The 25,801-nt window shown below is 54.9% G+C and overlaps 1 protein-coding gene across 12 annotated transcripts in view; it reads left to right on the top strand.

The window, feature by feature from the left end:
* GRAMD1B (GRAM domain containing 1B) overlaps positions 1-25,801 on the top strand; it is a 217,054-nt gene that overhangs the window by 143,454 nt on the left and 47,799 nt on the right. Inside the window, exon 1 of one of the 12 annotated variants that reach the window (XM_056114940.1) lies at positions 2,830-3,177. The exons of the other annotated variants lie outside the window; for them this stretch is intronic. Within the exon in view, the coding sequence (XP_055970915.1) occupies positions 3,143-3,177 (35 nt within the window). The 5' untranslated portion in view covers positions 2,830-3,142. Of the gene's footprint in view, positions 1-2,829; positions 3,178-25,801 lie in introns of those variants that run through there. 12 annotated transcript variants of the gene reach the window in all.

Below are 25,801 nucleotides of genomic sequence, written 5' to 3'. Positions count from 1 at the left end.
AGGTTGATCTGGAACCTCCTTCTCAAACTGGGGGTGGGGGGGGCGGTTGCAACCCATACAGGTAACTGGATGTGGAGGTCATGAAAAATTTAGCAACAGCAAAAGGTTTCTGAATGCACCAGGACCGAAAGTTAATTCAAAAGCAGTCATGCATGTAGCAATGCAGCCAAAGTGTTTGTGACAGCAATTTTGTTGTTGTTGTTGTTGTTTGTTTTTTGGGTCATACCCAGCAGTACTCAGGGTCTCCTCCTGGCTCTGCATTCAGGAATTACTCCAGACAGTGCTCGGGGGACCTTATGGGATGCCAGGGATTGAATGTAGGTTTGCCTCATGCAAGGCAAGCATCCTCCCAACCTCACTATCGCCTGGGCCCCCTTGTGACAGGATTTACTTGGGTTAACTTCCTTGGGCAATTTTTGCACGGAGGGAAAAGTGAAAGTCCTCTTGGATCTGTCCTGATAACACGCAGGTCAGGGGCTCCTTCAAAGAAAAAGAAGAAACTGCCTTCTTGGACGGAAGTGGGGGAACACCCATTAAAGGAGAAATGTTTTATGCTGCTTGATCCAAGGTGATCACTTAATGTGGGAAAAGATAGCTATGTGAACTCATCATTTGGGATTCTCTCTCTCGCTTTTTTTTTTTTTTTTTTTGAGCCTAGAAGTGGAACTAGGCTCGAGAGCTCCACAAAATTCCGGGTTTCAGGGGGGGAAAACCAAGGGGGAATTCCAAATCGATCGCACATCACTGGTCTCTCCCTGCCCCCTTCCTGTTCCACGTTCCTCATTCGTGCATTGGCACACCAGCTAACAGCACTGCTGCAAGAGAGAGGCAGCTGCCATGGCGGAAACTCTTCATCACCTGTTGTCTGGATTCTCTCTGGCCTGGGTCTCTCAATGCTAAGTCAGGCCCCCGTAGAGAAGGTTTTTCTAGAGACGTTGAGAACTGAAGCAGCCTGCTTACAGACCCCCAAGCCTGCAGCTTGCTGTCCCTTTGACAGTTGGAAACCCCAGACTCCTCAGCGTTTGGCCACAGGACCTAGAAAAGAGAGGGCCCTGCCACCTTTATGGTGCTGCTCTGCCGAGTCCATGAGCTGATGCACGTGAGTGGTCAGCGCGATGCCCAACTGAAGCCCACGGCAGATTCTGCAGGTGGTCAGCGTGAGATGTCTGACATAATAAACTCATGGCAAATTCTGCCTAGTGACCACGCAGGCAAAACTGATGAAGAGGAAAAGTGGAAGGGTCGAGTTTGGTCTTGGGCTTAAGAGAACATCTGCCTGTCACTCTAAGCGACATCTGTCAGGGGACAGGACCCTAAGAACGGGGATACCCGGGAGGGAATTTTTTCTCTCGGGAAGAACGCAGTGTCCATTCTGTTGACCCCGTCTTGGAACCATGCTTAGGGGGGTGTGTATGGGCTGATGGACTTGTAGGCATGTCCTGAAGTCTGGACCCATTTCAGTGGTGGGCACGGAAGACCCTCTGCTATCCGAGATTGTTTTGGGAACCTGCGTCTGAATGTCCAGATGGCCCTTTAGGGGCTTTTGCGGGATCATCTGGGCATGGACAGAGACGGCAAGGCTGTGGGCAGACTGGACTGGGATCTGGCGGCCGCAGCCAGACACCTGCCCTCACACCAGCACCCAGCGACACGAGCCTCTGGGCAGGGCGACCAGGCCCTGCCTCAGGAACTGGCCCTTGAGGAAGAGGAAGGGGGAGATAAGCTGCCAGGTGCCCTGTGTGTTCATCCTGAGGCTTTCTCCTCCCTTTGCCCATTAGGAGTGTGTGTGGCCTTAGGGGGTCAGATGTGGACCCCAGTGCATCTGCAGACTGATGGCTTTGGGGCGCTTTTCAGTGGGGGAAGCTTCTGTGGGTTCAGTTGGAGGTTGCAGTCTCCTAATTAATCCCCTCTTTGTTCATTCTCATCCATCCGCATTACTGACCCAGATAGTCATCTGGGGAGGGTGAGAGGGCTAGGCAAGCGTCTGGAGAGGGGAGGTTTGGGGGGGAGCAGTGTACCCCCTTCCTGAGCGAGAACTATCTGGGAAAGCTGAAGTTGGCATCTTGTGGCCTCCTTGCTGAGCTGGTCTTGGGGCCTGGGATGGGTGAGAGACAAAGCTTGAGTCCTACCCCCAGGTCATGGGGCCACCTTAAAAGACCACCTTAAAAGGCCTCCCAACTCCTGCCTCTCCAGTAGCCCCCCCAAGTGGTGACAGCAGACAGAGCACTGTGCGGGGAGCTCCAGGCCGCCCCGCCTTGCTGCCTTGGTGGGTGGGGGTGAGGAGTCATTTAAAGTGGTCTCCCCGGCCAGCCAGGGGGCATCCAAATGCTCACGCCAGGCAACTCTGCCCACTTGATCCCCCAGATGGAGGAGGCTGAGGGGGGGGGCACAGTGCCGTCCCCCCCCCCTCCCCAGGAGAAGGGAAGATGCCTCTGGGGCCAGTCTCGACCCTCTCTGCTGGCTCCTCTTCCTTCTCCAGTCCCACATTCCTCACCCGCCCTCTCCCTGACTTTCTCTCCCGTCCTGGGCCAAAACATGTGCTGTGTCTTTAAATGGGCGGAAGTGGCTGGCAGTGCTGTGCTTGGGTACTGCATTGATTAGGAGATTATATGGAGCTGCGGAGCCAGGGCCTGGGGGAGGAGAGGTGCGGTTCCGCCGGGCTCCTGCTCGCTCCCTGGCTGCCCCACAGCCCCTGCCCACCCGGCCCGCTGCCACCCACCGGCTAGATGGGTGACCAGCCCTCCTGCCTGTTGACAGCAACTCCCAGGCTCGCCCTGCAGCTCTGCTAGTCTTGCCCATCCTCACGGGGAACTGACCTACCGACCGGGCGACCGTGGCGGCCACGGCGTGCGCGGGCAGCCCCTGGGCTGCAGAAGAAGCCGTCCTTCAGCTCTGGGCCGGGGAAGGGCAAGAAGGGGGAGCAGAGGCAGCTCCCCTGGCTGGCTCGCACTCCCTCCCCCACCCACTGCCCTCTCGCCACCGCCCGCCTCTCCGCTGCTCCGCTCTCTCCTTTCTCTTTCTGTGTTCAAGTCACATTACATGGGATTCTGCTCTGTGGGGACTTCGTCATCTTTTCCAATATGTCCTGGGACCTCGGGCGCTGTGCCGGGGATGCTAAGGCCACGGTGGTCCGTGGCTGCACATGACTGTACTGATGAAAGGATTCAAGCTCTCCTGGTAAGTGAGAAGCCGCCCCGGGAGGTACCTCCCCCCTCCTCCCTCCTCGTGGCTCTCCCCATGCCCCCCCTCCTCTCCGCATCCTTCCCGTCTCCTTCAGACTGGGCTGGTGCCATGGGGGCAAGGGGGGGGGAACCACCATGCACTCTGCAAAGTTGGGCTCCCCCACCTGGGCTCCTCTGAGGGCTCTATCCTGGAGGGTCCGTGGGAAGTGGGGGGCTGTGGAGAGACCCAGCCGCAGACCCGTCTTGTGCTTGGAGGGGGTTGCGGGGCTGTGCTGACCGAGGGAGCATGATGAAGATCCTTTTCAGGGCTGGCCTGGGTTCCGGGCAGGCTCCTGGTCGCGAATCTCTCTGCCAAGGCAGGCAGTCAGGCCCGGGGACTTTCTCATCCACCCTCGGGGCAGTCAGGACTGGCCCCAGTCCTTGTCCCTGGAGCCTCCTCGGCTCTGAGGTGGAGAATCAGCACAGTCTGACCACTGTGGACTGGACCTGTGGGGAGCTATACCGTGGCCACTCAAGATTCGAGTGTTTTTCACCTTGCGTTTAAAAATGAAAATCCTTCCCCCTCCTGCCCCTTTGAACATTATTTATTTATTTTTAAATCTGGCTCTGAGATGGGGGGGATTTCGCTTGGTAAACTTTGTCAGAGCAGTAATATATCCCCCCCTCAGCTGGAGGAAGACTTCTATGCTCTCTTCCAAGGGGGGTGTGGGCTGGAGAAGCCCCCCGCAGAGCTGAGTCCAGTGGCCCCAGGGGAGGGAGAGAGGGGAGGTCATCTCTCCCCGCTGAGGCTGATGTTTCAGGTCGGGTCTGGGATAGGTATGGGGTACTTTGATGCCTGGAGTCCTTCCTGGACTGGGCTGAGGCCACATCCAGCCCTCCAGGCCCCTGCTGGGGTCAGTCTGTTCACCTCCTTCCTTCAAGTGGGTCCTGAACAGACACGTGGAAGGGGCAAGGAGGAGTTTAGTGCTCACAAGCCCTAAATATCCGCAGGGGTCCAAGCAGCGGCCAGCAGCCTCTGCCAGCAGCCTGCAGTGTGTCGGGATCTGGGATCCGTGGCAGTGTGGAATTTGGGATCCATGGCAGTGTGGGATCTGGGATCTGTGGCAGAGTGGGATCCGGGATCCATGGCAGTGTGCCAAGATCTGGGATCCGTGGCTATGTGGCATCTGGGATCTGTGGCTCTGTGGGATCTGGGGGCCACGGCTGTGTGGGATCTGGGATCCGTGGCGTGGTGGAGCCCCCATGCTGGGGTGTGGTTCTCCAGGGCCAGCTTGCCGGGAGTCTACAGCCCAGGCCCTACCCACACCCCCAGGGACCCCTCCGTACCCAGTGCTCAGCTCCCTTGGCCTTTTGGGTGAGACTACTACATGGCCTACCCTCCCCCCTCCCACCCCGGGAGGGGGCTGTTCCTCGGGGGCCCAGAGAGACGTTTGCCTTTGGAAACCAGCTGCGGTCTCTCTGGCCGCGTCTCCCCCAAGGAGAGCCATGTCAGACCTGGAGCTGTCCCCGGAAGTCCCGTCCTCTAGGGCCATATGAGGTGTGTGAGGATGGGGACGTGTGTGGCCGGGCCATGAGGCTGGCAGCTCCCAGGCTGGCCAGGACGCACCTTCTGCTCAGACGCAGATGCCGCACACCGGGTTGCGCTGTGGGTGGGTATCTAGGCTCCCGACCAGCCTCCTTTGATCGGGGCCCTGCCAGGTGCCCCCCACGCTCGCACGGGGCGGCTGGGCACGGGCACCAGGACAAGCAACATGGGCCAGCTCGTCCAGCATGCCACGGCTGCCCATGGAAGGGGACGGATGATTAGTGACCTTTCTGTTTCATTTCTAGAAACATTTCTGGAATGCCTGATATGGGTCCGTGGTATAAACACGCGGCTGCTGAGAATGATGATGATAACAATGATGGGGGTGGGGGTGGCCACTGTTGGTGGGATCCTTCCATGGGACCCTGCCACAGTGGTCTCAACACATGCTAAGTTGCACAGGGCCTGAGGGTGCGTTGTCCTTGAGCAAGGAAGGGGACCAAGGTGGGCGCCTGCCTGGTGCTGGAGGGTTTTCCCTGCTCGTCTACTCTGGCCTGTCACCTCCCCTCGGAATTTAGGATATACTTGTATGTGTCTTTTTAAACCTAAAACTATTATGGGGGCCAGAGCAGTAATACAGCCGGGAAGGCATTTTGCCTTGCATGCTGCCGACCCAGGTTCAATTCCTGGCACCCTATAGGGTCCCTGGAGTACCGCCAGGAGTCAGCCCTCAGCATCGCCCGGTGTGGCCCCTCCCCATCCCCCAAAGCCCAGAGAAACCTCCTTGACAATGTATTTTCACAGATACATAGTCCCACGTGGGGGAAGTTTAGGAGAAAACCTCTTTCCAAAGAAAACTGTTTTACTGTCTCTGATAATGATTTGGCTAGCCCCTAAGACTTGTGAGTGGGTAGAAATGCGTGATCTCATCCCACCTTCCTCTGCTCTGTGAAGCAGTCTGTGTCCCCACTGGGGTACTGCACGGGAGGGAGCCTGGACTCAGGCACGCTGTTTCTTAGTGGAAAGGCCATGGTGCTAACCTTTGGACATGGCCAGTGCTTCCAGGTGGTCACCACCATGGCCACAGCTGCATGTATTAGACCCGTGCTCGGGGGGGCGTGAGTGAACTCAGTGAACTCCCCTATAGTGCTTGAACTGGCACAGAAGCTTCATGGGATAATTGGCACGGGGGTGATCTAAGGCTGGCCGGCAGCAGCTGCCGTGGGACCTCACCAGGCTTTTTCATAGGGAACATTTCGGGGTGTGGCTCCCCCGAGGTGGGCACATGACCAGTGCCGGCCGGATGCCTCTCCGCGCCTTCTCTGGGCTGCAGCCTCCTGGGAGTTGGGGAGGAAAGCTCAGGGCAGAGATGGAGGAGAGAGGAGGTGGCACTGACTGCCCTGTGCCAGAGCAGAGCTGGTTGCCACTGGAGGTGTGAAGCGAAGCTTTTTTTTTTTTTTTAATTATATTTAGTTTAGTTTTGTTTGAGTGGGGCGAGGCACACCGGCAATGCCAGGGGCCACTCCTGGTTCTGTGCTCAGGAATTACTCTTGGAGATGGTCAAGTGCATTTTTTCCAGAAAACAAGAGGAGAGAGAGAGAGAGAGAGAGAGAGAGAGAGAGAGAGAGAGAGAGAGAGAGACACGAAGAGAGGGAGAGAGAGAAGGAGGGAGAGAGGGAGAGGGAGGCAGAGAGGAAGAGAGAGGGAGAGACAGAGACAGAGACAGAGAGAGCACAGAACTTCAGACACCAAGAAGGCCCGAGTCCCATGACTTTGCTGCCCGTGCAGGTTTGTCTAGGTCCCCACAGGCCTTGGCTGACTGTCGTGACATCCGTCTTCTCTGTCCTTGTGTTCCTGGTCCTCACCTCTGTTGGGGTTGGTGGCACAGAGCCCTGAGGCAGGACGGGCCTGCAGGAGAGGCGCTGAGAGCTGATCCCCAGCACTGCTGCCTGCAGGGCGGGGGTGCTGGAGCCCCTCCCGGCTCACGCCTGCCCAGGCACCTGGCACCCGGCACCCAGCTCCTCGTGTCTCTGGATTCGAGTGCAGCCTTGTTAGGCTGCATTTGGGCCTTTTCGCAGCAGGGGAACATGAGATTGGCTAGGGTGGGGAGGTTGGGGGCTGGGGGGGGGGGGAGAGAAGTGTGGGATGTTTATCTCTGGAAGACCAAGATTTCCCAATCCTTTGAGCTTCCTCCTGAGGAAAGGATCCTCTCTCAGGCCACTGCTGCCTGCCTGCCTGCCTGCCTGCCTGCTTGCGGTGAGGGGATGGCCCCAAGCCTCTGCGGGGACCCACAGAGACCAGGGCTCTCGTGCCAGGAGGCTCCCCGGAGTCAGCCGGAGAATCGGGATGTGCCACCACCCTGTGAATGGGCCGTATGGCTGCCGGGAGATGATTCCAGAACTGGTCTGGCCCCGTCCTGCGAGAAGCCGGTCCTTTCTGTTACCAGCAGCAGACACTAAAAATAAGCCTTCGTTTGAAAAGCTTCAGTATACATCAGCACACTCCCCAGGGCAGGCGCACGCTCTGGCTTGCTTACTTGGTGGGGGGTGGGGTCGGAGCTCAGGGGTCTGGCAATTCAGGACACTCAGTGCTCCCCGACTGGAAGCCTTGGAGTCCCTGGAGAACCTGAGGGAGCGGAAGAGCACAGGGAAGTGAGGGTACGCGGGACTCTTCCAAAGCTCCAGATTTCTTAGAATAATAGGCCTCTCCCGCCTCTCCCTGATACCCCTCTGGGATCTTCTATCTCTCTTCAAAGAAGCTACAAGTAGCAGGATTTGCTTATCACTTTTTTTAAAATTTTTTTGAGCCACACACATGATGCACAGGGATGACCCCTGGCTCTGCACTCAGGAATTACTCCTGGCGGTGCTCAGGGGACTCTCTGGGATGCCGGGGTCGAACCCGGGTTGGCCTCGTTGCAAGGCAAATGCCCTCCCGCTGTCCTCATTGCCCTGGCCCCTATTATCATCTTGTACTGAGTCAAAGCGATTTGGTCTTCGAATGGAGGCTTCTGGAAGCCAGAGATTGTGTCAGATCAGATTATGAGTACTTGTGGTTCTTTCCTGCTGGCTAGGAATGTCCTCCCCTCCATTAGGAGACTTCCTGTCAGCAAATTGCATTGCTGGTAGAAAGGACTAAGGATTCCAGAGAGCGAACTCAAGCAGGAGATGAATGCTGCGGACCGGCTGGACGGTCCCGCGGGCCGGACACTTCCTCTCTGAGTTACTCAACAAAAGGTTATGATGAGCTGGAGATTACTGAGGTTTTTATATCTACTTATCCTTCAGCAGTTCTTTAGTTTATGTTTGCAGAAAGAGACTGATGCCTGATCCGAGGACAATTGAGATCCTGGCGGAACTTTTGCATCCTTGGGCTAGAGGTCAGCACATGGGGTGTTCTTGTACAGCTTATCAGCTGAGTGTTTCATACCTTCCAGAATGGGTGAAGAAAGCAAGACTGGTATTTTTTTCCGCTCTTGTTGGATTTTGTTTCGTTTTGTGTTTTTGAGCCACACCCGGCTGCGTTCAGGACTTAACAGGATTTATTCCTGGGGGTGCTCAGGGGACCATATGTGGATGCTGAGAATTAGACCCGGCAAGTGTCCTATCCGCTGTACTGTTCTCTCCTGCCCCAGGCTGATATTTAGAGATAAGTGAAAGATGACATGAAATTCGCATGTCAAACTGGCCATGACTAGACAGCCATGCTCTTTTGTTAGTGGAGAGTTGGTGCCTGCTCCCATGCTCTGGTGTCTGAGTTCAAAGAGCCTGGTGATCACAAGACCAAAATATCTACAATCTGGTGCCGATGCTAAATTTGCGCCCCCTCGCTTAAGTAAACAGAGGTGCTTCTCAAGTGCAACAAAGTGTTTTGTTTTTACTGGATACTTCCTCCCTTTTTCTGGGCACTGCCACAGTCATAGGGATGGTGATAAGAATGTAATAATAACGTTAACAGTGTTGTTAAGTCACGAAGCAAGTAATACTAGATAGTAGAACTCCGCAGCGTTACATCTCAGATAGTCTCGGTGCCATTTTTTTGGGAGCTATGTTTGATAGTACAGATTTTTCAGTGTAATCTCTCTGTGCTTCAGTAACTGTCAGGTACAGAGAGATTAAGTAATTGGCCCAAGGTCATGCAGCCAAAATACAGGCTGGCAGACCGATTTCTGAGTCTGCTCTGAACAGCCTCAGGGGCAGAGAAATCCGAAGACAGGCTTTGGCCTGTGGGAAGAAAAAGAAACTCACGTTCCTGAAACACCCTCGTAATATGGTTTTTCAGAAACAGCGGCAGTAAGGAACTGTGTGAAGAAGCGAGGTTACCTGGCCTTTGGAAGCGGGAGGGGAGGTCAGGGCGGGGCGCGGGCAGTGAGGTCTGATCTCAGGGCAGGGCAGAAGCAAGGAGGAGCTGCAGGGTCCAGGAGGAGGGCCTGGCAGAGCACGCCTTGGGCACTGTGGGACAGAACGACCGGCGCCCACCTGCGGCTCAGTGCCCAAGCCTGTGGGCAGCTGCCCTCAGCCGTGGGAAACAATTCGGCTCAGAACATCCAGCGGGGAAGGAGATGTACTGGACGTCTCGGCTCAGGGACCAGGCACTGGCCTGATGGGCAGCACGTGGGAGCAAGGGCAAGGAAGAGATTGAGAAAGAACAGTGGCAAATGTTTAAATGTCTAGAGATTATTGAAACCATGTTCTTACAAGGCTTTTTGTTTGGTTGGTGTTTTTTTTTTTTTTTTTTGATGTTTTGTTTGGGGACCGCACCAGCTGTACTCACGGCTGACTCCTGGCTCTGCACTCAGGGATCACTGCTGACAAGGGTTCCCTGTGGGATGCTGGGGATCCAACCCCAATCGGCCATAGGCAAGGCTAGCACCTTGCCCACTGGACTATCACCTGGATTCTATTTTTCAAAAATCTCGCGGGAGCGATAGTACAGTGGAGTACAGCGGCTAGGGCACTTGCCTTGCACATGGCCAACCTGGGTTGGATCCCCGGCATCCCCTTTGGGGAGCCCTACTGGAAGTGATTCATGCCTGTAACACTGTAGCACTGTCCTCCTGTTGTTCATGGATTTGCTTGAGCCAGCACCAGTAACATCTCCATTGTGAGACTTGTTACTGTTTCCTGTTTTTGGCATATCGCATACCCCGTAGGGAGCTTGCCAGACTCTGCTGTGCAGGCAGGATACTCTGGGTAGCTTGCCAGGCTCTCCGAGAGGGGTGGAAGCGGAGGAATCGAACCCGGGTTGGCCATACCTGCTGTGCTATCGCTCCAGCCCACCTTGTCTGTAGATCCAGGAATAACCCTTGAGCACCAATGGGTGTGGCTCAAAAGCCAAAGCAAAACCAAAACCAAAACCAAAAAACCAAAAAAAAAAAAAAAACCCAAAGCTCCCAAACTCATAGGTGGTATTTTTCTCATGTGACACATAAGGAAATGGGAACCATTTAAATGTGGTGACAAGACCACATGGTGAGGGACCACTGTGCAAAGTAGAGGATGCCCAGACCACGACAAGTCCTTGAGTTAGTGAGGAAGGGCCGTGGGGTAGAAACCGTCAGTGTCAGTCTCCTAACTCTGGCTGGGGACACTCGCCTGGCCAGTCCCTCGGAGTGAATGTGTAGACCCCGCTCTCTGCTGAACTCGGTGGCCATCACCTCAGTGCTGACCCGGCACTGCTGCTTCGGCTCATGGCATGCTCTCTGCACGCAAGAGATTGTACATAACGGATACCTAAGGGATACACGGCTTAAAGAATCGGCACTGGCTCCCACTGTCCTCTTAGACCATTGCTTCAGACCCCCCCCATGCCCTTTTGGTGGTGAGTATTGTCTTAAGACTTGTAAATATATGAATAGGTTGGACAAGTCCCTGAGACAACCAGTCTTGTGAATTAAACTTGGTCTGGGTTCAGGAATGTGGGTCCGGGGTTCCCGGTTCAAGGAGCGACTTGCCCCCTCCGTGTCCTCACGCTGGCTTGAGTCTCTGCCGATGCTCCCTCCCAGGCTTTGGAAGATGAGGCCGTTCCGCTCCTTTGTGGCCTTTTCTAGCTGGTGGCTGGCCTACCATCCCATTGCCTTCATTTCCTCATTCCCACCTGAGGCCAGCCCCACTTCCCTGCAGGGGGATTACGTGCAGTGCTTGCAGGGGTGAGGAGAAGCTCCTCAGTGGGTGAGAAGTACCCTGCAAATGTCAGCTGCTCTTCTGACCTCTCGTTTTCTCTTTGGCATTGAGTCATGGTCCTTGGCCTGCAGGCACTGAGAATCCATGATGATTTCTCCCACCCTAGCCATCAGCAAACACTATCAGTCAGCTTGACCCCATTTGTTTTCGTTGTTTATTTGTGTGTGTGGGGGGGGAGGGGTGGCAACACTCAGCAGTGCTCACTCCCGGTTCTGTGCTCAGGGATCACTCTTTGCAGTGCTCAAGAGACCATGTGTAGCACCAAAGATCAAACCGGGCTCAACTGTGGGCAGAACAAGTACCTTGATACCTGTCCTGTCTCTCAGACCCCCTGACCCTACTTTTCGGGCCAGCCCTGCCCAGTGTCACTGCTAGACTGTCTCCTGTCCCTCGTGGAGAAGCGGCAGGGGGTCACGTCACAGGAAGCTTTGCACCCGATTGTGTGGCTTTGGACAAGGTCCTGGCGTCCACCCAGAGTTGATGAGCCGGAGCTGTGCCTTTGACGGCCTTGTCTCCCCGGGAACTTCAGGCTCCAGAGCTCGGGACTCTGCGAGGCTCCCCCGAGGGCCCTTTCGTAGGCCTCTCCAGTTCCCAAGCTCTTTCCTTTTATTCCTTGTTGCTTGATTCATTTGTTACATTGCGCTTGCCTTGTGCTTGGAACAGGCAGATGAGTGAGAAGAGCTCCTTATCCCAGAGGGGCGCCTCCAGTGGCAGGTTAGGGTTGGGGGAGGGGGCAGAAGCCGCCCAGCTCCGCTGCTGTGCCGAGCAGCACCGTCCTGCATCTTATAGGAAAATTCCACGGAGGGACTCAGATGTCTCCCCTGCTGTAGTGCAAATAGATTTGTCTTTCAGTTAAGATCTTTTTTTGGACCCTTTCTTCTGAGGCTGGGAGCCTCTGTTTCATAATAGCCTCCCTGCAGCGACCTCAACTTTTTATCCCCACTGAATGATCGGAGTTTGTATCCGGTGGGGTTATGACATGAAATGCAAAGTGCCTTTTGTTTTCCAGTCATCTTAGCTTGATTTATTTATTTTGCTTTTTGGGCCACACCCGGTGATGCTCAGGGGATCCTCCTGGCTCTGCACTCGGGAAATTATTCCTGGTAGGGCTGGAACCATAGTGGGTGCCAGGGATCAAACCTGGGTTGGCTGCGTGCAGTGGCAAACACCCATGTATTATTGCTCCAGCCCCTGAAATGTATCTTTTAAATTTTGTGTATTAAGTTTACATCTGATAAGAGGCCTAGAGAAATGATTTCGTGTGTATATGTTTGTGTGTGTTTGGGGCCACACCCAGCAGTGCTCTGGGCTTACACCTGGCCCTGCGGTCAGGGATCACTCCTGGTGGGCTTAGGGGGACCATACGGGTGTCGGGGATCGAACCCAGGTCAATCACATGCAAGATAAATGCCCTTCCCTCTGTGTGTGTGTGTGTGTGTATGTGTATAAAATGATTTTTTTTTTTGTCAACCAGCAGTTCCTCCTTCATGCTCTTGCCTTCTTTAAGAGAAACAAAGAAAGTATCAAGTATCTTGCAGGTTCCATTCCTGCCACCACATAGGGTTCCCCTGTGCATCGCCAGAGCCACGCCTCAACACAGTGCCAGGAATAGTCCCTGAACATCATCAGTCAAATAAATAAATAAATAAATAAGCACGTCATATAAATTGGGCCTCTCAAAGGCCCTTCCATCCTAGGAGCTGACCCCTTTTCTTTTCTCCTAAGCAGTCTCTGTGTAGGACACATCTCTAGCTGTACTAAGAGTGTTCTTCTCTTGGGTGGGGGGGGGGGGGTCGCGTATGGCAGGGGTGGAACCATACCCAGCAGTGCCCAAGGGCTGTTTCTGGCTCTGTGCTCAGGATTCGAATTGGGGTTGACCGCTAGCCAGGCAAGCACCTTCACCCCGCCCTGTCTCTGCAGACCCCCAACTTTCTCCTTCCTTCTCACAAAAAATCAGCGCCTGCAGGGCCGGTTCGGTAGTGTGCAGATGCTTGCCTTGCTTGCACACGGCCAAACTGAGTTCGATCTCCAGCAACCCCGTATGGTCCCTTGAGCCCAGAGCACAGAGCAGAAGCAAGTGCCGAGCACCGCCAGGTGTGGCCCATAAAACCTAAACAAACGAACAAACAAACAGATGAGGACCTCGAGTGGCAAGTCCTCAGCCTTGTTAAAAGCTGGGCCTGTTTATCTGCATGACTCTGAGTGAGTTGGTTTTCTGACTCGCAGAAGTCAAATCTCTCCACATAAGTCAGACTGTTTTTTTTTTTCTTTTGGGGTCACACCGGCGATGCACAGGGCTTACTTCTGGCTCTGCACTCAGGAATCACTCTCGCGGTGCTCAGGGGACCATATGGGATGCTGGGAATCGAACCCGGGTTGGCCGTGTGCAAGGCAAATGCCCTACCCACTGTACTGTCGCTCCAGCCCCCAAGTCAGACTAGTTTTGAGCTGGTCATTTGTGCTGTAATTGCCAATTATCACTAAAGACCTTCGCCACCATGTCAGGGAGACTGCCAGTCCTAGACCCGCCTGGGTCTCAGATCGTCCTGGGTCCCAGATCCTCCCAGGCTGCACATCTGCATAAGAAGGTGCAGCGAAGGTCTCATCCTTCTCTTCAGGACTGGGCTGCCCTCCTCAGACCACATGCCCTTGACCGGCAGTTCCCCGGGGGCTTATGTGCCACTTTCCTGCTGGCTCTTTTCAGCCCCGCCTGTTCTGTTCTCTCTGCTGTCTCTGATGTATCCTCTGCTCTTTCCCACGACCGTCCACTGTTTTCCTTCATTGCCTTCTCCAGCCTTAGCGTGGCCTGTCATAGTACCCAGTTGACTAGTCCCCTTTTCTCGCTTCTGTTTTTTTGGGGGGGGTGTTGAGGACTTGGAATGCTCAGGAATTCCCCCCCCCCCCCCCCGATGGTGTTCAGGAGACCATATGCAGAGCCACGGATCAAATCTGGGCCTCCTGCTTACAAAAGCATGTGCTCTGGCTCATTTAGTTATCTCTCGGGCCCTATCAGGAGTTTTAACTTGTTTGAATTCATTTTTCTTGTGCAACACAAGTTGTGAGTGTTGTAAAAAGAATGATAACATAAAAAGGCAGGAGAAAACATTCAGTCCCAATGTCACCCTTCAATGTCATCACTGTTCACATTTTGGTTTCTGTTCTCTGAAGAATAAAATAAAATCTATATGCGTATGCAATGATGGAGTGAATATTCCTTTTGAGGATAGCAAGCAGAGACGCAAAGGTATTTGTCCAGTCTCCTCATTTGGCGATTTCTAATTTCTCCAATAATAAAAATAACACCATGCTAACAGTTTATAGATAAAAACTGCGAAACCTGATTTCTAGGTCAAAGCCTTTTGTTTGGTAGCGCCAACTTGCCCTTGGGAAAGATTGTTCCAGCTTACACACCCACCAGCAAGTTCACAGGGGAGCATTCATTTCCTCCCCTGTCCGTGCCCACTGGATCCCCCCTCCCCAAAACCAGTCTGCTTGGTGTTTTCGAATCTGATATTCTATAAGTGATGTTGCAGAGGGCTGGAACAATAGCACAGTGGTAGGGCACTTGCCTTGTGCGCAGCCAGCCCAGTTGGAGCTGGGTTGGATTCCTCCACACCTCTTGGAGAGCCCGGCAAGCTACCAAGAATATCTCGTCCACACGAGAAAGCCTGGCAAGCTACCCGTGTCATATTCAATATACTAAACACAGTAACAGCAAGTCTCAAAATGGAGACGTTACTGGCCCGCTCGAGCAAATCGATGAACAATGGGAGGACAGTGTGTGTGTGTGTGTGTGTGTGTGTGTGTGTGTGTGAGAGAGAGAGAGATATTGCAGAGCTGTGTTCCTTTCCATGTGTTTGATTGCGGCTGACATGCTTTCAATTTCCTTATTACCCATTTGTGTTTCTTCTTGGAATTGCTGGTTTTGGTTTTGCCCCACTTCCTGTTGAGGTTTGTAATTCTCATTGTTCATGACTCTTAATCGAATAAGGATATGAACCTTTCGTCATACATCCAGATACTTTACCCTGGAGTTTTTTGCTTGTCACTTCGGTCTGTTGGAGTGTGTTTAAGTCACTTTTTGCCCTTGGTACTATCAGTGATATTATCCGCGGACAGTTTCTCCCACCTTGAAGAATGTACTTGCTCCACCTTTCACTTTCTTCACATCCTTCTTTGATTATCTTTTCAATTTGTCCATTGGCCCCACCTTGATATAAATTTGAATATGCTTCGTAAAGTCCAGGTGACTAAAAATCTAGTCATGGCAGGAGAGCGGAATGATGGGCCATGTGCACTGCCCTCGCTCAGACCAGAACAGCGGCCTATCTCTTTGCCACAGAATTATGGTCTGCACTATGGCATCAGCGGTACACATTCTGGAAGCATCTCTGTCGCGTCTGTTGCAGTGGGCTGCTTTGGCGAAGAGAAGGGTTTGCCAGTGAGATGATGACGGTGGGCCGTGATATGCTGCTTTGCACAAACTCATCCCACCTCAGCTGGTTAGTCTTCGAGTGAGTGAATGGACAGGGGTGTGGATGGGAGGGCCACGAGGACGGAGCACGCTGGCCCTGCAGTGTCCACATGTGCAAGGCAGGAGAAAGAAAAGCAGGAGAGGGATCTCGAGGAGGCGAGGGAGAGGTCAGAGCCCACAGACCCTCCCGGGCTCACGGGAGGGCAGAGACAAGAGTGAGTCCAGCGGGAGATTTCCTGGGTACCCGGGGGTCTCTGGGGACCTCTTGGAGGCAGCAGGAGCAGGCCGGGCCATCAAGGGGACACCTGTGGAATGAGGCTCTTTTACGCAGTGATGTCACTAACAAGATTTCTTGGCTTTGCTTCTGGCTCCTTCTGTTTCAATCTCAGTGTTTCCTCATTCTCTTTCTCTCTCTCTCTCTCTCTCTCTCTCTCTCGCTCGTTCGCTCTCTCTTACTCTTGCTCTCTCATTCTCTTGTCTCGCTCTTACTCTCCCTCTCTCTGTCTCTGTCTCTCTCCCCCCCCCCCCTCTCTCTCTCTCGCTCTCGCTCTTAGTGCCATTTAGAAATTGCCAAGATCAGAGTTGTTAGTGCAGTTGAGAAAGTTATTTTAAACGTGCTCGCTTGTGGGTGGAAAAGGCACCGGGGCGCAGAGCAGGGAGCAAGCGGGACTCCTCGCAGTGGCCAGAGGAGAAGCCAGCCGGGCATCCTGCTTCCCACGCGGTCCTGGCTCCTGGCACACTGTCCCCGTTCCCCTCCCCCGCGGCCACTGGTGTTAGCACGCAGTTTCCTGGAGCCGTGGAACTGCTTGGGAAGCCGGCCACCAGCTGGAGAAAGGACCCAGTGCCAGGTGTCCACCCTGCCATCGCTCTCTCCCCATCCCGGGCATCAGGTCTCAGGAGAGCTGACAAGGACCACACCCCCACCCCACCCCCACCCCCACCGCCCGTCTCGTGGCCAACCACGCCAGAACCAGCCCGCCTCTGCTCCCGCCAGTCTGGCTTGGTTCGAGGGCCCTGATTTCTCTGCGGGCTCCCGCTCCTGCAGTTCTCTGGGCGAGCGCGTCTCCTGATCCACACACTGCATTTTTTTTTTTTGCCAGGGGGTTTGCTGGAACTGGCCTCTGGGGGACACTGGCCATGCAAGCTTCCTGCGCGCTCAGGCAGCCAGCGGCCGAATTAACTGGCCCCCTAGAAACAAGACTGTCCATCACTGATACCTCCCCTCCCCCATGACTCAGAGTGGAGGAGTAGGAGCAGAGAGGCGGAGGCCCCCAGAAGTCCGGAATGAAGACCAGGGTCACTCACGGTGGTGGGGTCTGAGCCCCTCACTCACCCTGCTGCCCTGTCTCTCTCATCTGCCCCCTCACCCTTCCCCTGGGGCTTCCTGGATCCAGCTTAGCTGGAGGAAATAGCCCGGAGCACACCCCTCCTTTGGCCCTGCCCCTCCCCTGCAGCCTCGCCCCCAGCCCCAGGCCCGCTGGCTGGCCAGTAGGTATTTGAAGTGGACAAGAGACAAGATCTTGGGGTTCCCCTCCTGATCCTGGTGACAGTTGCTCCCCTAGTGCTGAGCCTTCATGAGGGTCAGCTGTAAAGGGAGGAGCAGAGCCCAGGACCCTGGGGGGTGAGGGGGGGCACTAGAGTGGCAAGAAGGCGGCTGCTGGCAAGGGTGGCCTGAGCTGGCAGGGCTGACCTTTGCGGAGAGAGGCCGTCCTTAAAGGGACAGGGGCCCTTTTCTTCCCTGGTGGCCAGCTGCCAGCAGAGATGCCAGTGTTTGAAGAGGCCATTGTTCCAGCCGCAGGACGGGTGCCCGGGCTGCCCCGTCCTTTCTTCTTTTCCCGTTTATGGACCGCGTGTCCCCTCTGGGCCGCCTGTCAGGCGTGGAGGGGACTGGGATCGCGCTCCCGTCACTCACTCACTCCTCCACATCTGAGGGCGGGGGCAGGAGCGGGGGCGGGGGCGGGGGAGAGGGCACCTTCCAGGGAGTCCCCTGCTCTCCCAGGTGGACACCAGAGGCCGTGTCGCTGGGTGGGGACGGGGGCCTTTGTGCGCTCTTGGTTCCAATTCTGGAACTCCCGAGGCCCAGGAATCTGAGCACTTTCCTGGGAGAACCACGGACTTGGTGGATGGTCCCCCAAACGTCCCAAGGATGATGAGGGGTCACGCTGAGTCTGTGTTCCTGCCCCTAGCCCCTGAAGCCGGCTCCCAGGGGCCCAGCCCTGACCACACCAGCAACTCTGTCTCTGACTTCCAGTAAGTTTCGCAGCCTTTCTCGGGCATAGGTTTGGGTTTGGGTGAGTTTTTGCGGGAGAGGGGGCGGAGGAGGGCTTGTTGTTTCATTGAGTTTTGAGGTCTTTTTTTTTGTGTTCAGGGGGCCCAGGGTCCACTCTGTGTGAGGTGTCGGATGTTGCGGTGCTGGAGATCAAACTCCAGGCCACGCTGACCCAAGAAAGGGAGATGTCCTGTCTTCAGAGTGTCTGGGCGCCATGCCAGCTGCCCTCCATGGTGTCCGGCCTCCAGCATCCAGGAGGGGAACCCCTGCCTGGTGTCCGCCCAGGGCGAGGGCCTGTTGGTGGACACTGGCCACTGTGGCAGGGAGGCCCAAAGCCACATCTGTCAGGCCGAGGGGATGGAAGGGAGGGGGAAGAAGCTGGGGGCCAGAAATAGCCAGACGTAAATACCAGGTCTCGTAATGACTGTCCCTGCGCAGCCTTCCTGACCGGGACCCCGAGGGGTGTGGCCGGACTGGGCTGGGGGGACGCCTCGCCCTCTCCCAAGGCCAAGCGGAGCCCAGCGGAGCACGCGTCCAAGTTTGATTATAACTTTCAGCGTTTTGCTCAACCGTTACTTTGCTGAAAATGATCCTGTCGGACGAGGTTTTTCCTTGTTTTGTGTCCAGCGCGCGGCTTCTTTCATTACTCTTCACAGTCATTACTGGGAGTCGTGCTGGCTTCGGGAGACGCGGGGGAGGTGGCAGGAGGTGGGGGAGACCCCCTCCGCTTTTTTCTTTCCACCTGCCCCCCACTCCGGTGCCTCAGGAATAATCAAGGCTGGGAGAACAGAGTCCCCTCACCACACCCAGGCACACACCCTGGGACAAGAGTTCTGGGGCATCAGATGCCCGGTTGTATAGGAGCCAGTCTTCCAGGGCACGGCCCGGGCAAACTACAACTCAGTTACTGGTGTTGGCATGAAGAAAAGCCAGCTGAGAGTTTTCTCGGCATCTGTCACTCCCGCCCGAGGACGTTCTGCAGGATCTCTGGGAAGCTTCCACGGCCTCTTTTCTGTTGGTGGCCAGGGTTGATGGACACCTTGGGTGGCCCTGGACCTGGGGGGAGGGGCTTAATCAGGACATCAGGGGACAAAGAACAGATTTTGTCAATCTCTTGTGAGGAGGATTTGGCTTCCTGCCCGAATTTACCTTGTGGCCTGCTGACCCCAGCACCATGTCTGTTCCCCCGCAGCCACCTCCAGGGGTCACTCCTGAGCACAGAGCCAGGGCTAGTCCCTGAGCCGTGCCAAGTGTGGCCCCAAATCAAAAAGAGGCGGAATTGATTTATGGGTGCAGGTAGGAAAATCTAGCGTCAACACATGCCCGGCGGTGTGCCAGGCCCCATGTCTGATCTCAGCATCAAACCCTCAGCCCCCCACCAGGCCGAACACCCGGGCGGGGGGGCATATCTTTAAAAATAAATATTGATTTGTTATTTAAGAGTTTCCTGGGAAAGATCTGTTGATGCGTTTTCTTTGGGTGATGCCACAGAAGCCAGGGCTGCAGTGGGTGGGAAGCTGGGGTGGGTGAGAGGGAAAGGCATCTGGTCGAGATCCTGGGGAGTGTGGTGCACTCTTTCCTTCTTTCCTTCTTTCCTTCTTTCTTTCTTTCCCTCTTTCTTTCCTTCTTACCTTCTTTCTTTCCTTCTTTCCTTCTTTCTTCTTCCTTATATATACATGAAACTGTCAGAAGTGGGATGGAGCAATAGCACAGCGGGTAGGGCATTTACCTTGCACGTGGCCGACCTGGCTGACCCAGGTTCGATTCCTTCGCCCCCCCCTTGGAGAGCCCGGCAAGATACCGAGAGTATCTCGCCCACACGACAAAGCCTGGCAAGCTACCCGTGACGTATTCGATATGCCAAACACAGTAACAAGTCTCACAATGGAGACGTTACTGGGCCCACTCGAGCAAATAGATAAACAACAGGACAGTGACAGTGATATGTACATGAAAGGAATCTCTCTCCCGTTCTCTCTCTTCCTCTCTCTCTCTCTCTCTCTCTCTCTCTCTCTCTCTCTCTCTCTCTCTCGCTTGTTTTTGGACTGCACCTGGTGGTGCTCAGGGCTTACTCCTAGCTCTACACTCAGGGATCACTCCTGGTTGTGCTCAAGGAACTCTGGGGGGGTGTCAGGGGTTGAAGTCATATCAGCCACGTGTGAGGTGAGTACTGTCCTCTCTGTACTATCTCTTCAGCCCCAGGACTGTGGATCTCTCTGACCCCAACAGCAGAAGCTGGGGGTGTTCCCTAGTAGTGGCCAGTACCACCGTGGGGAGGTCCGTGCCTCAGCAAGCCTCGGCTGGAACCATCCCCACACGCACAGCTGGGCAGGGCGATGTCTCGGCTGGCCACAGGGCATCTTTGGGGGTGGGGGAAGGGTGAATGCAGGAGCGCCCTCTCCAGGCTGCTCCCCCGACAGGCTGGCTGCTCCGTCTCTCAGTATGCTCCCCTCCCTTCGAGCCTGTTCTTGCATCCGATAACTTCTCCCTGCAGAAACAGACACGACCCTTTCCTTCTGAGCTTGACCTCCTCCTTCCCCTTCACCATTGGCTGTGGTGCTCATTCTTCAGCTCTTTCCTTCCTGGGTGTCTGCCGTTCCTCGGGGGCAGCTGGCTGTGTCTCCAGAGAGACGGGCCGGGCGGGATCTGTCCAGCTGGGCCACATTCTGGCACCGGCTTCCCTGTTGCTCTCTAGCCGTGCTGGAGTTTGGGGTCATGCAGAGCTTTGGGGGGCTCGCCCTCAGGACCAGACTCTTGTTCTGTAGGAGGAAGGTCCTTGCCCCCCTCTCAGGGCGACTTGTGTTTCATTCATCCAACAGCTCTGACCCCCGGGGTGTAGAGGAAAGAAGGGAATGTGACCCCGGAGACTGGTGGGGGGGGGGGTCTACCAGGATGTCCCAGCATAGGTGCATCGTGTGGGTGTGGCCCTGCCCGCAGCCGCCTCTCACCAGCTTGGCTCCTTGGCGCTCCTTGATCCTCACCCGTTCCCGTCCAGTGCCCCTTGGGCTTCTCCTGGAAGGGTGAGCCTGTGCACAGACTCTGAGCTGCCCCAACCCAGGAGCGCCGGATTCTAATGTCGTGGCCACTCTGCTCCGGGGGCAGGAGATGCAGAGCTGTCACGGAGAGTGTGCCGAGAGGTAGCTGTCCAAGAGACAGGGATCACGACCTGTCTCAGCCGCCGGCTGTGGTCAGCTCTGCTGTCCCCCGTGGCTAGAGTGCACGGTCCCTTTGCTTCTTACTAGCACTGAGAGACATGTGGGGGTTTCTCAGGGCTGACCCCTTCTTGGGAGCCCCAGGAAACGTGGGGCATATTCCGGTTCCCGGCTCAAGGCGGTGGGGATGGTCTCAGCTTTGCTCTCTCCTGTTCTCTGCACCCGTGACCAAATTCCTGCACCCGTGGGTGTGTGACACAGGACCTGGAGACAGAAGTAACCCAGCTGGCCAGTATCAGTGACCCCCCAGCTGAGGACAGGGCACAGATTTTTTTTTAACATTTTTTTCTTCTTTCTTCTTTTTTTTCTTTTTTTTTTTTGACATAGGTTTTATTGAGAGAACCCTGGTTTTCTATTTTTTGGGGTTTATTTTTGTTTTTTGGGGGGGAGTTCTTTTGCTTTTTTTTTTTTAAGTAAAACAGATTTTATCTGGAGGTTTCTAGGAAGGGAAAGGAGGGAGAGAAAGTGAGAGACTAATGCGCTCAAGAGAGAGCAGGGGTTTCTCCAGAGGCAGAGAGAGCCCCGACACACACCCCAGCATTTGATATGAAAGTCCATATCTCAAGAGGGGAGATGCGGGCGACGTGTGTGCTCGGGCGCCACATATGCTCGGCCATGTGGGCACAAGCGGCACATGGGATCGGGCAGCATTTGAGCTGAGGTTGTGACAGTCTCTTTGTTTCTGATGTGCCGTGTCGTCACTTGCCGGGTCGTTGCTGCCTACTGTCCGCGTCTATCACTGCTGGCTTCTGTCCAGGACTGCAAGGCAGGGCCACTGCCCGCTGGCTCCCGCTCACTCCCCTCTTGCTGCGGCGGGGGTGGGGGTGGCTCGAAGGTGCTGCAGGGGTGAGGGGAGCAGGCTCAAGATCTGCTCCTCAGGACAAGTGGACGTCTTAACTGGGCCACCAGCAAGCGGGCCTCCCAGCCAAAGACCTCAATCCGGGATTAAGGAGAGGCCAGTCACGTCTGTGGAAGGTGATTGGACAGGAGCTTAGCCTCTCCTGAGACCCTGAGGTGGCCAGAGGGCCGGGACCCAGAGCATGGCCATCTGCCAATCCCATGGGGATTGTAGCACTGTCTTCCTGTTGTTCATCGATTTGCTCGAGCGGGCCCAGTAACGTCTCCATTGTGAGACTTGTTGTTACTGTGTTTGGCATTTCGAATACGTCACGAGTAGCTTGCCAGGTTTTGCCGTGCGGGCGAGATACTCTTGGTATCTTGCTGGGCTCTCCAAGAGGGGCGGAGGAATCGAACCCAGCTCCTCCAGACTGGCCGCGCACAAGGCAAACGCCCTACCTGCTGTGCTATCTCTCCAGCCCAGACTGAGGCACACCTGGGCGAGCTCCTGCGCTGGTGACTCAGCCTGCTCCTTATTGCGTTCCTGGGGGCCACACCCAGTGGTATCTAGGGTTTCCTCCTGGCTCTGTGCTCAGGGACCACGCCTGAAAGTATGGGTGGGGGGTAGGGGGCTCTGCAGTGCTGAGGGTGGAACCCAGGTTGGCCACCTTCAAGGCAAGTCCCCTCCCTGCTGGACCCTCTCTCTGGCCCTGACAAGCCCTCAGTGTGTCCCATCAGGACGCCCCTCCCAATCTTCCCACTCATGCACATTCCCTCCTAGTAATTCACAGTTGTTGTAAGCTGGAAAAAGACTAGTTTAAGAGTCTTGGGGTTGGGACTGGAGCAATAGCACAGCGGGTAGGGCGTTTGCCTTGCACACGGCTGACCCGGGTTCAATTTCCAGCATCCCATATGGTTCCCCGAGCACCGCCAGGATTAATTCCTGAGTGCAGAGACAGGAATAACCCCTGTGCATCGCTGGGTTTTATTAAAAAAAAAAAAGAGTCTCAGGGTTGGCGGCAGGCTTCTGGGGAAATGCTGCTGGGAGCCATGCTTTAGGTAGAAGGGAGCTGGCCTGGCTAGCACCCTAGGGAGCTCTGGGTCTGGGAAGGCCCTGTGAGTTCTCGGCAAAAGCACCTGTCTTGATTGTATCCTCTTCAGGACTAGCCGGGGCGTGTGGCAGCTAGGAGAGAGGAGATAAGGTGGCCTGTCTGCAAGTTCGGCTGGAGGGACTTGGCCGGGTCCCTGGCTCTGTGCTCTGGCTTGTGCTGGCTGGGGAGGCGGCTCTGCTCCTGAAGGATGCAGTTCCCTGGAGTTTGTGCTCTTTGCTTCCAGTGTCTGTTTGAGCCCCGAGGAGTTCCCACTTGCCCTTCCCTCTGTCTCAGACCCTCAGTGTCTGAGCTCCAGGGAAGGAAGGAATACCCGTCCTCCCGTTCTGCAGTCGATAGATTCTGCCCATCTGAGATTATCTTCTCAAATTCCAAGGTAGCAAATGAAATTGGCGAATTAAAACCCAAAGTTGAAGGGAGCTGGGCGCAGGAAGGTGTCGGGGGAGGGGTGTGTTGGGGGTGACACTACCCAGGAGGGTTTTTCTCACACAAATGACCAGAATCTCGGGTGCACGGAATAAATTTGTAGTTGTGCCTACCCTCTCTCATGCTCCGTTTCCCTGCTCTGCAGCTGGAATAACGGGATTGAATAGGATATGACCCACGAGGCTCTCCATAATCTACCCGGTTCTTTGAGTGCCCGGAGCAAGAGCTCCAGGTAAACACGGAGGGGTTCCTGGGGAATCGTAAAAAAGCAAGGATAAAAGTCTCGGATTTAAGAGAAATGATTTCTGGAAAATGCAGTTCCCTTGAATATACTTTGAGAAGTGATTTTTCAGATGGAGAATTGTGGTGAAAATTGTGTGGCCTGGTCATTGTTCCAGTGCTTCTACTGCTGTGCATTGCGGTCACTGTGGGTCCTTGCTACGTGCTGGCGTCCTCCTGTTCCCCCTGCACTCTACCAAGACTGGGGAGGTCTGTGACCTGCGTGCTGGGGGTCCCCAGTAGACTCCTTGAGACTCTGAAGTGCAGTAGAGATTAGGAACCACCAGATATAGACCATTCAGCCATGGGGTGGGGGTGGAGGGGTGGGCATATGGTTGACTGAAAATTCAGGATTGACGGCTGGAATATTTAGGGGTGAACAAAGTTGACACTCAACAGTCCATGGCCCTGTTCAGATGGGGTTACAAGGAGATTGGGAAAATTAGTGGACACGGTGAAATGGATTTTGGCTCACGTGATGAAAAAGTTCTACTAACTCAGCAGATTTGGTTCCCCCGGAAGCTGCCAGGATATAGGTTTCCTTTATGGCTCCCCTACCCCCACCCCAGCTGCTTTTGTCTCTCTCGGGAAGGCATTTAAACCAGTTCAAACTGGACCGCATGGAGGGTAGGCACTGGTTCAGAGGTGCTATTGGCAGGGCATGCAGGAAGCCATGGAGGCGTCGTCCAGATCCTTAGCTCTGCCTCACCCCAGGCCATGTCCTACTCAGGTTTTAATTACACAGACATCACCCCTGCTCGTCATGTGAGAGATGCAGTATTCATGAGCAGTCTTGGGTTGCAGCTGGGTCAAAGGCAATCAATATGCCCATCCGGGCACCCTGGCCCCAGCATCCATCCAGTTAAAGCCTGGCTTGAGGATCTCAGAGAGCATGGAAATCTGAGGGCCATCAGCTCTTTTGTGTTATCGATTCTCGGATGAAAATGTATGTGCAGGGTCCTGCGTGTGATTGTGGGAAGGACTGTTAACCCAGGTCTCCTATCCTTGCCGCCAGCACACGCCCCAAGGCCCCGCCTGAGACCTCAGCTGGCCCTTTCCTGGTTTTCCTGTGACTTTTACTCTTCTTCCCAAATTTTGGGAAAGGGAGTTACGTTTCTGTGTGTGTCTCACTTCGACTTCCTTCCGTCCTGCGGCCCTGTGGCCACCGCATAGCCGGAAAGTGTCTCTGGGGCGGAAGGGCAGGAAGACCCATCCGGGCTTCAGAGATGATGGGATCTCTGAGCTGTCGCCATCTCCTCCTCAGCAGAGTCGTACTGAGACAAGGATGAGAGGCAGGGAGACACATCTCCGATATGAGAGTGGCTGCGGCCCTGGAATGCTCTGTCCGATCTGCTGCCGGATGTTTACGCATCTGGTTATTACCGAATAACCTGAGCACGGGGTGATGTCTGACTCATCCGAGCTCCTTTTCGTTCATCCTTGGAGTAGTACATCAGTCAAGAAGACAGCCCACGCCAACTAAATAGATGGGGATGGAATATTAAAAACCGGCAATAGAGAGGCGTGGCAGGATGCAAAAAAGGCAGGAATAACATGTAGGATGCAGACACTACCTCTGGGACCAAAGCAGATCACCCCCTCAAAGAGGAGAGTGTTACAGGTGGCCCCAGTGTGTGGCGCAGAAAGTTCCAGAAGGGCTGCAGATCAATCATGCATTGAGGTGCCAGCCAGTCTCAGGGAGAGACTGGAGAGATGTTTGCAGGGCCCAGCTAGCTCTAATTTCCTGGCACAGGACAACAAGGATAGGCTCAAAGCTGAAGCATGATGGGTGGAGAATGGGTCAAAGCAGGGAAATGCAGCGTACCCCTGCAGGCAGGTCTGAGCTGAGTGTAATAGGGTGACTGTCATCAGTTAGCACCAAGTACCTTACCCAGCAGAGGCCTTTGACTTAGCAGCACAGAGTGATGAAGGCAGGATAAGTGCTCTTGAGGAAGGACCGTCCTCCAGACTCAGGTCTTACTCATCTGTATGATTCAGTACAAATTTCCTAAGAAAAGTCAATAAAAAAAATGTGCCTGGCACACAGTAAGTGTTAAAGTGCCGTTCCTTTGCCTTCTTTGACTTACCCCACACAGAGACATCAGGACCCTTCTCTGTAGTTAAGCCTGGGAGAAGCTCCTGTGATTTGGGTGATGCCGGTGAGGAATCAGGTCTACTGCCTACCGTTTGCCAGTGACTCTACAAATCCCAGCACGGTAGAGAAGACACGGGGTGTGGTGGGAGTCAGAAGTCCCCTTCACGTCATCACTCCCTTCGGGTTCCCTGCTTTCTTTCTAGTGATCAGG

The sequence above is a fragment of the Sorex fumeus genome, unplaced genomic scaffold (assembly GCF_029834395.1).
Source record: "Sorex fumeus unplaced genomic scaffold, SorFum_2.1 ptg000028l, whole genome shotgun sequence".
In the NCBI taxonomy this organism is placed as follows: domain Eukaryota; kingdom Metazoa; phylum Chordata; class Mammalia; order Eulipotyphla; family Soricidae; genus Sorex; species Sorex fumeus.
The sequence above is the reverse complement of the archived record's forward strand: the minus strand, read 5'-3'. Positions and strand labels throughout refer to the sequence as shown.